The 14,280-nt window shown below is 34.5% G+C and overlaps 1 protein-coding gene across 9 annotated transcripts in view; it reads left to right on the forward strand.

Annotated features, from left to right (window-relative positions):
• The window catches only part of BIRC6 (baculoviral IAP repeat containing 6), a 210,869-nt gene that overhangs the window by 76,834 nt on the left and 119,755 nt on the right, over nt 1-14,280 (forward strand). For 6 of the 9 annotated variants that reach the window (XR_005718377.1, XM_040224596.1, XM_040224598.1 and 3 more), the window contains 8 exons: nt 1,333-1,479; nt 7,249-7,436; nt 8,193-8,516; nt 8,748-8,847; nt 11,606-11,820; nt 12,153-12,361; nt 12,686-13,032; nt 13,676-13,895. Coding sequence is in view for 8 of the 9 variants with exons in the window: in XM_040224596.1 (XP_040080530.1) it covers nt 1,333-1,479; nt 7,249-7,436; nt 8,193-8,516; nt 8,748-8,847; nt 11,606-11,820; nt 12,153-12,361; nt 12,686-13,032; nt 13,676-13,895 (1,750 nt within the window). In the remaining variant the exon portion in view is untranslated. The remainder of the gene's footprint in view (nt 1-1,332; nt 1,480-7,248; nt 7,437-8,192; nt 8,517-8,747; nt 8,848-11,605; nt 11,821-12,152; nt 12,362-12,685; nt 13,033-13,675; nt 13,896-14,280) is intronic. The other 3 variants (XM_040224601.1, XM_040224604.1, XM_040224597.1) reach the window with 2 other exon arrangements.

Raw genomic sequence — 14,280 nt, forward strand, 5'->3', positions numbered from 1 at the left:
CTTAAAATCTTTTGTAAATCTCTCTATATATACATCCAATATAAAGGAAAGCTCCATTTTTGAGTTCTTATAATTACTTTAAAGATGTGTAGAGAGATTTTAGGATTGAGAAATGTTCCAGTAGGCACATTTTTCTTTCAGTTCCTCTAATGTGCCATGGTCCTTTCTACTGAAGAGATTTTACTCGTGTCATTTCTTCTGCCTGGGTTCCTCTGCCTCATTGGAGTAGATGCATAAAAATCTTTTATTCTTCACATGAATCTCTTCACCTCATCATGGAAGTATTTTATTGCCCATTCACTTAGATTGATTTCCCCTTGACTTATTTGTCCTGTGAACTTCTCCTAAGTAAAGTGTAGCACTTTTTTTTTAAGGTTCAATTGCATAATTATTTGTTTCATATCTGGTAACCTTGAATAGAATATGCATTTCATGACAACTGGGGCCTGTCATTTTTCTCTTGTATCTCCCATGTCTTCTATTGAATAAGTGCTCAGTAAATTATTTTTACTGTTTTTTAACACGTATCAGATCCTGGGCTGAGCGCAAATGGACGTTGGAGAATGAGGTTTTGACAGTTTAGTCTTGCGTTTAATTTATTCCTCCAGGTTTTTTTCTGTGTCTCCATTCTTTCCATCTTCTCTTTCTGTTTTACTTTGTCTGATAAAGAATTCTGTTTAAAAGTATTGCTCTGATTTTAGAAAATTTGACAAGTACTAAATGACTCTTCCCTCTCCCTGCCCTGGTACCATATACACCCTTAGTTCTTTTGTGTTCTTCCATCCAGTCTTCTGTCGTTTTATGGTTCGCATAGATGTGACCATTTGATTTTTTTTCTTACTGCTACATGTGCTAACTTATTTTTATGATTATAAAGCAGCATATCTCATTGTAGAATATAATATTGCTAATATCTTATTTTTTTAGTTTTAATTTAGTGTCATTTATACACTTGATATCAGAATATATTCTGATTTTTTTTGCATGCTTGAATCTAAGTAGCTCTCTTATTTTTTCCTCATTTAAAATATTTATTTTTCTTTTGTTTTCTGTTCCTCATTTAAAATCTAAATCACTTGTTCTAGTTTCTTGTTAATGTGTATGCTTCTGGGTAATGGTTGCTTCTGTACAACTCTGCTTCCATAGTACGGAGACTAGTAGTACCTCCTGTTTGTGAGTTTTCTTAATACCATGCCCGTTGTTGAAGCCCTGTGTAAGGTCTGTGCATTTATACATCTTTGTAGTTAAAATTGAAGTAGTGGCTATAATTCTCACTATGACTGTTGCCTTGTTAAGATTAACCCTTTATCAAACTTGTCTCCTTTGTGTTAGGAAATGGAAAGGTTAGTAGTGGCACTGCTGCTGAGGGTAGTTTCACATCTCTCACTGGACTTCTAGAAGTTGAACCTCTGCACTTTTCTTGTGTGTCAACTAGTGATGGAACAAGAATAGAAAGGGATGATGCAAGTACGTTTACTGGTATGTACCTTCTTTTATTTTTTATTACATATTTCTATTACATTTTTTATTACATATTTTATGTTGCAATAAAGTGATATATAAGTGTTTACATATCTGTTTATATTATCTGTAAAACTCCTTTACTGTTGTGTGAAGTAGAAACTTACTGGTTGGAGGGAGATTTGAGGAAAAATCATAAGTACTTTCATATCTTTTCTAACTATTCATGGCTTTTCCCCCCTACCTTCTAGAACCCTATGTTAAATCTTTTTGCTTTTATGTGTGTGGAATTTTAGAAACATTTCAATTTGGAAAATATCAAACATGATAAAAGTAAAGGGAAGAGTACCATAAACTTCTTATTTTCATTATCCATCTGCAGTAGTCATCAACTGTCGGCCAGTCTTGTGTGTAGTTTTCACATCATGGTGTTATTTCTCGCATTTAGAGTTAAAAGTATATTTGTTAGTGTCTTTGAGAAGTTTGAGATGAGTGAAGAGGGAAAACTATTTTTTCAGCTAACTTTTTTTCATTTTTTCAAACAACTTTGGATACATGAACCTGTTATTTGTGTGTTTGAATCTATGGTGGTGGTGATGCTTTAAATGAATGATTGATGACAACTTGCTTATTTTGTACATCTTTTTTCCTTTTTATTTTTCTTTATGTTGTAAGATCTGTGTTTATTCACACAGTTCTGTCTGGGCACAAATAATTGAAGTTTTTGTAATTAAAAATATTGGAATATGTTTTTATATTTGTATTATAGCCACATATATGTTTTTGAATATTGTCTTGAATGGCTTCCACTGTTTGTGTTTTTTGTAAGTGAGTGCCTTTGTTTCTTCAGAAAGTAAAAACAGTTGCTTGAGAAGTCATGAAAGTCATGAAAAATTTAATCTTGCACTTGAGTCCAGAATGGCAGCATGTTTTAAAGGGGGCTGAACAGTTATTTGAGTGTCTTTTTATTCAGAATCATATTTCTTGCAATTGTGGAAGTAACCACTAAGTGAAATTCATGACTTAGCTAGCTGAGAGTTTTAATTTTAAAATAAAATTTTATATTTCTTTTACGTGGAGATGCCACAAGGGTCAATATCTATTTATGTTTGTTTTCTTGGACTATTATAGTCATTTTATAGAAACTTACACATTTAGTGTGGTATGGAAACATGCCATAACAAGAAAATAAACTTCCAGAAAACTGTTTAGTTTTGTTTTACTTATTGATTTATTGATTGATTGGGTGCGGAATCTTAGTTCCCCGACCAAGGATCAAATCCATGCCCTCTACAGTATAAGCACAGAATCTTAACCATAGGACTACCAGGGAGTCTGAGAACTCTTTAGTTTTTTAAATCAGGCTTTTTTCCTTTGGAACTGTCATGAAATTAATTTTTTATTTTAAGAAAATTAATGTATTTGGATAAGAAATATTTTTAGAGGGTTTGAAATTTAAAACAAAAGAGGTGATTTGAAGAAAGTATTCCTTCACATTCCTACCCATTTTTTCTGCAAAACAAATAGGACCAGTTTCTTGTCATTCCAAAAGCAGTCTATGCTTTTATAAGAATTTGTATTGCACTCAGATCAAAACTGTTGCCAGCAGAGGGATTTTATTAAATTTTAAGACAAAGTCCTGAGTTGTGATCATATGAGTATAGTCTCTCAATTTCTGTCGTCTTTTATGTTGAAACATGTTAATTGTGAAATACAATACTCATACAGAAAAGTGCAGTAAACAGTTGTATAGGGAGGCAATTTATCACTACACAAACCACCCATATGACTACTAGGTCAAGAAACAACATTTCCAGTACTCTGTAAACAGATTTCTTTATGCCCACTTCAATTTATTTTTCCCTTACTCTTTGAAGAAGGTAAACATTGTCCTAACTTTTTTAGAGTAATCATTTCTAGCTTTTTATTAGTTTCTTTGTATAACCTCTTAGTTCAGCTTCCTTGGTGGCTCAGACAGTAAAGAATCTGCCCTGCAGTGCTGGAGACCCGGGTTCGATCCTTGAGTCGGGAAGATCCCCTGGAGAAGGGAATGGCAACCCACTCCAGTATTCTTGTCTGAGAAATTCCATGTTCTGAAGAGCCTGGTTGGTTGCACAGTCGGATGCAACTGAGCAACTAACTTTCACTTTCATGACTTCTTAAGCTACATGTTCCTAAACGCTGGTTGAGTAAGGTCTGTGTGGTATAGAATTGCATTTATGTATTTTTTGGTCAGCCGTTGAAGTTCCGTGTTATGATTGTTAAATTCACCCATAATGTTTAGTCTGTGCTTGGTGAAGTGTACTCTGTTTATCTACTTGGATATACAGTTTGCTAATTGTGTTCTTCAAATTCTCTATTTATTGATTATTTTATCTGTTTCTTTGTTGGAGTTAATAAGATCAGCATGTTAAATTCTTGTCATTATACTTGTGGATTTGTCTGTTTTGGTTTCAGCAGTTTTTCTTTTATGTATTTTGAAGCTACCATACAAATTTAGAATGGTTGTATCTTTCTTATGAATTGAATCTTTTATTGTTAGGTATTCTCTCTCTCTAGCATTGATTTTGCTAAAATTACTTCTTTTGATATTTCTCTGTCAGTCATCAGCTTTCTTTAGGTTACTATTTATATGGTATATATTTTTACTTTTACTTTTCAAAATCTCCTTACTTTAGATACGTCCCTTTTCTTTCATTGGAGTATTTAGCTTATTTACATTTAATATAATTACTAATATATTTGTATTCAAATCTACCATGTATTTTATATATTCTGTTAGATTTCTCATCTTGCCTATTAGATGTTTCTTTTTTTCCCTTTGTTTCCATTTTATTGGTGACTATTTTTATTGAGCTATTTTTCTTCTTTTTATTATTTTTAGCAGTTATCCCAGAGAGCATAATATACATGTATCCTTGACATCCAGAAATCCAGTTACTTTTTTTCCCATATGATGCAAATATATTGAACATTATTTAATCACTTTTCTGAGTTATATGGCAATATGACTTCATACCTTAATTTTATATTATTTTAATTCTTGTGGTTATTGTTATAATTTTTGTGTTCAGTATTCATTTGGATTTATCTCACAATTCCATTTTCATTTCTCTTTATTTTTTCTTTGCTTTTGTAGTAGCAGAATGACATTTTTCTTGGATTGTTTGTCTTTTATGTGTTTCTCGTGATTTAGTTCATTTTCCTTTGAATATTATTTGGGCATTAGATTTTAAAGTCAGTAGAAGGCTAAAGTATACATGGTTAATATTGAAAGTCATTTACATTATCCCAGAAGTACAAGGCCAACATAAATGCTTCAATAAGTCTAATAATTTTCCCTCTAGAGTTGGAATGAACTTCTGATGCTTTGGTGGAACAGTTGGTGGAGCAAGTAGATTTTATTTTGGGGCACACAGCTTATACGATTGCTCTTTCTTTGACCAAACTCATATAGTTGAATTTGTGCATTGTATATGAGGTATCGGATGGCTTCAGTGTAGTGACCTTTTTTTTTTAATAGAGGAAATTGTTTTATTGTAAGAGGCTATGCACAGTTTTGTTGTTATTTCTATCTTGTGATTATAACTTAGTTTAAAAAAATAGTTTATTTGAATTCTGGCATAGCATATTCATTGTTAAATGCCAAGATATGCTGTTAGATTACCTCCCCCGTCCTACTTTCCAAATATTTATGAGCAAATTACTTCCCTCAGTTTTACTTATTTATATTTATTGGGATATTGTTGATTTAAAATATTATGTTAATTTTTTCTGTGTGCCTCCCTCAGTTTTAGATACATTACCTATGAAATAGGGTAACAGTATTACCTACTCGTAAGCCATTGCAAAGTTTAAATGAGTTAAGTTCCTGACTTAGCATTGGGCCTCACATTATGTTTGATTTCACCTGGCCTTTGTTTCTAATCCTAGTTTTCCCACTAAGGTTAGCTCTACAGGGTAACTTCTACATTTCCTATTATTGTAGCAGTTGTCTTTCCTCCATATCACTGAGTCTTTCTCATTTTGACTTATTTCACTTAATGTAATAATTTCCAAGTTTATCCATGTTGCTGCAAATGGCATTGTTTCATTCTTTTTCATGGCCATATAGTATTCCATTATATATGTATAGCATATCTTTATCCATTTATGTTTGATGGGCACTTAGATTGCTTCCTTAATTGGGCTGTTATAAATTGAGCAGCAGTGAACATTGGGGTACATGTATGTATTTTTGAGTCAAAGCTTTCTCTGGTTTTATTCCCAGGAGTGGGATTGCTGAATCATATGGAAATTCTATTTTTAGTTTTTTCAGGAACCTACATATTGTTTTCCATAGTGGCTATATCAACTTACATTCCCACCAACAGCATAGGTGGGTTTCCTTTTCTCCACCCTCTCTCCAGCATTTATTACTTGTAGACTTTTTAATGTGGCCATTCTGACCAGTGTGAGGCAATACCTTGTAGTTTTGTTTTACACTTCTCTTAATAGTTAGTGGTGTTGAGCATCTTTTCACGTGTCTGTTGGCCCTGTGTATATCTTCTTTTATTTAGGTTTCTGCTCATCTTTCAGTTGGGCTGTTTGTTTTTTTATTGTTGGGTTGTATGAACTCTTTGTATATTTTGTATATTAAGCCCTTGGTCGCATTTTCCCAAATATTTTCTCCCAGCCCATACATTGTCTTTTTGTTTTGTTGATAGTATTCTTTGCTCTGCCTGTAAGTTTGATTAGGTCCCATTTGTTAATTTTTGCTTTTATTTCTATTGCTTGGGAGACTGACCTAAAAAAACATTGGTGTGATTTATGTCTATTTATCTGTAGAATGTTTTGCCTGTGTTCTTTTATGGGAGTTTTATGGTCTTATGTCTTATATTTAATTCTTTAAGCCATTTTGAGTTTATTTTTGTGTATGATGTGAGGGTGTGTCCTAACTTCATTGATTTACATGTGACTGTCCAGCTTTCCCAGTACCACTTGCTGAAGAGACTGTCTTTTCTCCATTGCATGTATGTTCTTGCCTCTTTTGTTGAAGATTGTGTGAGTTTATAAAATGCTTTTCTCAAAATGTTTTACACAGACATTGGTAAATATTTAATGGGAAAAAAGTTCTTTTATACTACATATTTGAATAACATTCAAAAGGGGAGTAAAAATAGTTTAAACTTGTGTAATTTTATAGATCTTTAAAAATGGTGGTATTCATGGATAAAGCAGTGTGTGCCAGACTTATTTGTGCATAGGACATGTTTCTCTTTCTGTTCGTGTTCTGAGGAAACACTGCTTTACATATTGTATGTGGGCCAGATTCTCTTTTTAGGCTATGCCTTAAAATGAAGAAATCTGTGTCATCAGTCTTGTTAAACGATGTTCTTATAATTGAAAGGTTTTTGGTTTTTTTTTTAGCTTCTTAGGGGAGGGAGAAGAAGGTGTTGTTTCTATAGGAAATCTTACTAAAGCAAAAATCAGTTTATTTCTCATGCTCAAACTGTATAAGATTATTGTTTTGTATTTTCATTTTAGCCATATTAAATGAAATGTCTTCAGGCTAAAAGTATTTTTAAACTTAAAAGTATACTAATTTTCTTTGATTAAGAAGTCATTCTTCCCTTATACTTGAATTCTATTATTATCAATATAGTTTTACCATTAAGATTTCCTCTCAAGATTTTTATTTTTTAAATGAAAATTAAGTGTTGTTTAGTGTCGAAGTAGTGTGCTTTTGTACATGTTGTCTGTGAGCCTTTTCTTTATCCTGTTTTTCCCCCTTTGTCTTAATGCCAGTGAGTTCCTTCGGGGTTACTCCTGCAGTAGGTGGACTATCATCTGGGACAGTTGGGGAAGCTTCGACAGCCCTGAGTTCAGCAGCCCAGGTAGCTTTGCAGTCTCTCTCTCATGCAATGGCTTCAGCCGAGCAACAGCTACAGGTGCTGCAAGAGAAACAGCAGCAGCTTTTGAAGCTTCAGCAACAGGTTGGAGACTATTTGGCTCTTTGTTCATGCTGTCTCTAAACTTCAAAAGCTGAAAAAGTACTGTAAAAATGACTGTTATTTTCATAAAGGAAATTAGGTTGACCGATCTGAGATAACCGTTTTCTGCAAAAATTGAGGTAACATCTTCATGATATACTTAAATTTTTAAAAATTATATAAATGCATTTTATATTACATATCTTGGGGAATATAATTGATATTTTCTTTGTAATCTTAAAAATCCATTCTTTATTCTGTTTATAAATATTCTTGGTCAAACATAAGTGTTAACAGTTACTGTCTATTTTTATGGATTGTAAAACCTAAAACAACATTTAAAGACACTAAATGAATGTGAATTAAAATTTAGTAATAATAGCAGATGTTTTGGAGATTTTGTTGTGGACTATACAATTCCTAGTGACAGATTGTGTCAGGTTAGGCAACATGAGAATCCACTTCTTGTTAATTTTTTGTTTTGAGAAGAATTTTGTTTCCTTATTTACGTTTAATTGTTCTTCTTTTCCACCTTTGCTTTGAGAAAGTCCTACTGCCCAAATACTCAGGAAATTTAATATTAGATTTTTAAGGAAATATATTCCATTCATATTGAGTCAGTTTTTTTTACTTAATTTCATATTAATTGCACTAGGATCCAGTTAATCATGTTTATTTTCATGATATATGCCATATAGTGTCCCCACAGATTAGGTAGACAGGGTTAGTCTATATTTGTTGCTTTTACCTCTTTTACAGAAAGCAAAGCTGGAAGCCAAGTTACATCAGACAACAGCTGCAGCAGCTGCAGCAGCATCCGCAGCATCCGCAGCAGGTCCTGTTCACAGCTCTGTGCCTTCCAACCCAGTGGCAGCCCCTGGATTCTTCATTCATCCATCTGATGTTATTCCACCCACTCCAAAAACAACACCACTTTTTATGACTCCACCACTCACCCCACCCAATGAAGCAGTTTCCGTTGTGATTAATGCCGAACTTGCACAGCTTTTCCCAGGCTCAGTTATTGATCCCCCAGCAGTCAATCTTGCTGCACATAACAAAAATTCCAACAAGTCCAGAATGGTAAATTACTATATTTTAAATAGGTGTTCGCTTAGACATTTAAAAATATTTTTATTTTATGCTAACTTTAGAAGCCAATTCAGTTAACTTGTTAATGTCAAATTAGATTATTTTATAAAGTATTGCAGAATATACATCAGGAAATGAGACTTATTAACTTCATTTTATGGTTATTAGTTTTTATAGAGCAAGAGTGATATCAATATAGAGTTATACTTTTTTCTTTTCTAGAATCCACTTGGTTCTGGTCTAGCCCTTGCAATTTCTCATGCTTCACATTTTCTTCAACCTCCACCTCACCAGTCCATTATTATAGAGCGAATGCATTCAGGTAATCTTTGATTTTCTTAAAATATATATATATTTTTGTTTTGTTATATATATTTTTTTGCTTTGTCTGTTGGTTCTTGGAAGAGAATATTTTGTAGTTTGATTTTCCTGTGCAAATAAATCACATCTGCTCTTGGGAAAGTGCTTTTTACCGAGAGTAAGCATTACATTAAGACTCAAGCTCTGTACTGATGAAGTTGAATGGAAGTGTGCTGCTGAATAGTTTCATTCATTCTGTCCAAACAGTGGGTTTGATCTGTATAAGAATCTCACCTCCTGGGCTATGGTTGGCATAAATATCTGCCTCCATTGTAGCTGCTCAGTTCAGTCGCTCAGTCGTGTCCGACTCTTTGTGACCCCATGAATTGCAGCACGCCAGGCCTCCCTGTCCATCACCAACTCCCAGAGTTCACTCAGACTCATGTCCATCGAGTCAGCGATGCCATCCAGCTATCTCATCCTCTGTCATCCCCTTCTCCTCCTGCCCCCAATCCCTCCCAGCATCAGAGTCTTTTCCAATGAGACAACTCTTCGCGTGAGGTGGCCAAAGTACTGGAGTTTCAGCTTTAGCATCATTCCCTCCAAAGAAATCCCAGGGCTGATCTCCTTCAGAATGGACTGGTTGGATCTCCTTGCAGTCCAAGGGACTCTCAAGAGTCTTCTCCAACACCACAGTTCAAACGCATCAATTCTTTGGCACTCAGCTTTCTTCATAGTCCAACTCTCACATCCATACATGACCACTGAAAAAAAACCAATTACACTAAAAATTATGCTTAAAGAGGTATTTCTAAGGCTAGCATTAGTCTCATGGTTCTAAGTTGGAACCATTTTTTTGAGAATAGCTGACAGAGTTACTGCTAATGATAAAAACTGAGTAGGATTAACATTTCATGGTCTCTGGAGAACTAAGATTTTACTTAGGCCTCTACCATGCTTATATTGCTAGAGACCTATGATCAGGATAGGTGCTTTCCATTAGAGCATGTTTACTAATACACCGTAGGAAATGTTTCCTTTATTATCCTACCAGCTGTTATGTCTGGGCTTGAGCAGCAGCAGAACTTAACAAAATCCTTGTTTTGTGTGTATGTGTTTTTAAACTAATTTATTTATTATAATTGGAGGCTAATTAGGATAATTGCAGGATTGTGGTGGTTTTTGCCATACATTGACTTGAATTAGCCATGGGTAAGTAATGTGAAGATAGTGAGTACTGTATTAGTTTTCACTATATGAAGAGTTGAACCATATTTGCTTTATTGCAGTGGGTTGTTTTTTAAAAATGTTAATGGTGTTTTCTGCCCAACTAACCATTCATTGGTAACAACATTAGTGTTTGTGGCATTTAGAGTGAAATTTATCATCCAGTCTTATGCGTCCAGTCTTACGAAGTGTTAGCAGTTGTTTACACTATGATTTGGTTTTTTATCTATGGGGTTGACGATGGCATGTTAGCCCCCTAAAGGGGAGAATTGTTTTTCATTCAGTAGTCTTACCTGTTTAGGAAAAATTACTGATAACTCCCTGGTTTTCCATAAAACGTCTCTGTGGAGATATCACTAGTCCTATTAGTTAAATTTAGTTGGGTTCTTTCACCATATAGTGTAACAAGTAAGATTGCTATCTGGCCCCCAAGCCAATAAAGAAGAAAAATAATTAGGATTTTTATGAATGATTCTGCCTACTGTTTCAGTAATTGACTTTATTCCTGAAATGTGTGTGAGATGCAAATCTGCTCTCCTCTCAGATCATCGTTGCCTTTCGTTAATGTGAGCTCACACAGAGAAGACATGCTCCCTCTTCAGTGTGGCCCTTAATAGTAAGCCTTCTGCTTCATCTGGTACTGAGCTGAAGAGACAGTGATGTGTCAATATGGGAGGGAAGCACTGTTTGAGAGAAGCCTTATCTGTCTCCATTGGAGGGCTTCAATAAGAGATTTTTTAGTGTGGTAGTAATGACTACATGCAGAGAAGGCAGTGGCACCCCACTCCAGTACTCTTGCCTGGAAAATCCCATGGACAGCGGAGCCTGGTAGGCTGCAGTCCATGGGGTCGCTAAGAGTCGGACACGACTGAGCAACTTCACTTTCACTTTTCACTTTTATGCATTGGAGAAGGAAATGGCAACCCACTCCAGTGTTCTTGCCTGGAGAATCCCAGGGACGGGGGAGCCTGGTAGGCTGCTGTCTATGGGGTCGCACAGAGTTGGACATGACTGAGGCAACTTAGCAGCAGCAGCAACAGCAATGACTACATGTGATTTAAGCCTTATACTTTTCCTTTACATCTTAATCACAATGTAAGATGCAGCTCCAAAAGATGTTAAACAGGGCTTAAGAAAACCAAAATCAAATAATAAAATTAGGCATCATTAATACATTTAGTTGTGAAATTAGAAGAAAAAAAAGACCAAATGATTGAAAGAAGAACAGATAGGTAGTTTACTGAGTTCATCTATATTCTCTTTTTGCTGATTTACCTTTTTTGGTTTTAAAGTTTTAAAATAAGCTTATGTGTACAGTTGATTACCTTCACAGTAACTTATTCTTATATATATATATTAACTTAAATCTTGGAGTTTAATACAGAGGGAAGTGTTAGACCGTTTTTGAATGAGAATTTTTGACTTCTTAATTGTCTGTAGTTTAGTAAGTTGATTTTATATTTTAAGGTAATTGTTCCAAATTGTTTCTGAGGGTATCTTGTGGTTAACTGTTGCGGTCTTTTATGTCAGCTGTTGCTCTCTCTCTCTTATAGGGGCAAGGAGATTTGTGACCTTGGATTTTGGCAGACCAATACTCTTGACAGACGTATTGATTCCCACTTGTGGAGACTTGGCCTCCTTGTCAATTGACATTTGGACATTAGGAGAAGAGGTCGATGGGAGGCGATTAGTAGTGGCAACTGATATTAGCACCCATTCACTAATTCTGCATGATTTGATACCACCTCCAGTGTGCAGATTCATGAAGGTAAAGAACTTCAAGAAGATGAATTGGTACACTCTCTCTGTTTCTGATAAGTTATGAAAAATATTCAGACATAATTTAAAAGTATCCTTATAACACAGGGAACCATACTCAATATCCTGTGATAAACCATAATGGAAAAGTATATAAAAAAGAGTGTGTATGTGTATAGTGAATCACTTTGCTGTACAGCAGAAATGAACACAATATTATAGATCAACTGTACTTTAATAAAAAATGTATCTTTTATAATTTATTATTTTTTTTAAATACATGATTCACATTTTTATTGTTGTAGATGAGTAGGTATATATATTTATAAGTTTTCATTTCAGATCACTGTCATTGGACGTTATGGAAGTACAAATGCCAGAGCTAAAATCCCATTAGGATTTTACTATGGTCATACCTATATCTTGCCTTGGGAGAGTGAACTGAAATTAATGCATGATCCTCTGAGGGGAGAGGGAGAATCAGCAAACCAACCAGAAATTGACCAGCATTTAGCAATGATGGTTGCTCTACAGGAGGATATACAGTGCAGGTTAGTAGAAAACTGGTGTATATTTTAATCTTATTGAAGCTGTATATTTTGTATAATGTCTTGCATACACTTGGTCAAGAAATGCCTTTTCATAAGTGTATAGAGAAGGGCAAAAAGCAGGAGGACACCAGCATGTTATAATGTTTAATGCATTAATATGATTAAGTAATTGTTTTTTCTTTTTTTACTACTTACCAATTGATTAATTCTTTCTAATGGTTGTATGTTAACTTGTTTAGAGATTTAATTTTTAGTGTGTATTCATATATGTATTTTAAAGAGGACATTGCAAGGATTATTTTGTTCCTTTTTTTTTTCTTATAGGTATAACTTAGCTTGTCATCGACTGGAAACTCTTTTGCAAAGTATTGATCTTCCTCCTCTCAACAGTGCTAACAACGCACAGTACTTTTTGCGAAAGCCAGACAAGGCAGTCGAGGAGGACAGTCGAGTTTTTTCTGCCTATCAGGACTGTATCCAGCTACAGCTTCAACTAAATTTGGCTCATAATGCAGTGCAGAGGCTCAAAGTAGCTCTTGGTGCAAGTAGGAAGGTGTTGAGTGAAACATCAGACCCGAAAGATTTAATTCAGACGTCTTCCACAGAGCAGTTACGTACCATCATCAGATATTTATTGGACACTTTGCTCAGCCTTCTTCATTCTTCCAATGGTTTGTATTTAGCTTAAGTACTTAAAAAGGCTGGAAATACCTTTGATACAATTTTGTATGTTGTGATATATTAATATTTACTGGGTACTGTTTATTTTGATATCCTTTCTGATATGTTTTTGAAATGTGTTTTTAGGTTGATTCATTTTTTTCCCATTTTTAAATTTGTTTTTCTTAAATAGATCTATGATTAATTTTTTCTTGAGTTTCAGCTATTGATGTTCCACATCATTGTGTTAACTGGCAAAATAATAATTAATCTTTGAAAATTCACCGCTGAAAGCTGTTAATATGTTGCTAATCTAACAGAACTGTCAGTTTCTAGCCAGAAGCTATTTTTGATCATTACATATGGTTGTGACTGTGTGCACCCAAATACACACACACACGCATGCACGCGCACACACACACACAGAGCTATCTGATTCACCCAACTCCACATAGAAGAAGTATAATTGATGTAATTTGCCATTTTTCCCTCAAATATTTAGCAGTTAAAATTCCATATATAAGGAATAACGAAATAGGAAAATAAATAAACCAGATTTTGCTGGTAAGGAGGAAAGCCTATCTGGGAATGCTGATTTTGATCCTACAGCATACTCTTAAATAGGAAATTTTACTGTTTTCTTTCTTGTAATAGGACACTCTGTTCCTGCAGTTTTGCAGAGTACGTTCCATGCCCAGGCCTGTGAAGAGCTTTTTAAACACCTGTGCATCAGTGGAACCCCAAAGATACGGTTGCATACTGGTCTTCTACTTGTTCAGTTGTGTGGTGGTGAAAGATGGTGGGGCCAGTTTCTTTCTAATGTTCTTCAGGAATTGTACAATTCCGAGCAGCTTCTCATCTTTCCACAGGATAGGTAGGTCAGAAAATGCCAGAACAATTTGTTATTAGTGATTTATTCCCACAGTATTCAAATTGGAAATGTTGTGTATGTGGGTACTGAGTGTGGAAAAATTAAGCATGTCTTTTCAGAGTATGAGCAATGCCCAGTGAAGGGCATATTGAAGAAGATTCTACATGATATAATTGAACCATATTCTATAGTTTCCTAACTGAAACTGTGGAGTTTACTGATTTGTGTTTACAAATATTTCCTATCAGATTCTATTGCTATATGTGTCAAACGTATTTTTTTGAGTCTGTAATAATGTTGTTTCTACCTGATTTCTTGTGGATAAACTTAGAAAATGTAAGCAAATAGTTGAAAAAGAGCTATTTTTAACATTGTGCTTCCAGATATA

Source organism: Oryx dammah, unplaced genomic scaffold (assembly GCF_014754425.2).
Source record: "Oryx dammah isolate SB20612 unplaced genomic scaffold, SCBI_Odam_1.1 HiC_scaffold_25, whole genome shotgun sequence".
Classification (NCBI taxonomy): domain Eukaryota; kingdom Metazoa; phylum Chordata; class Mammalia; order Artiodactyla; family Bovidae; genus Oryx; species Oryx dammah.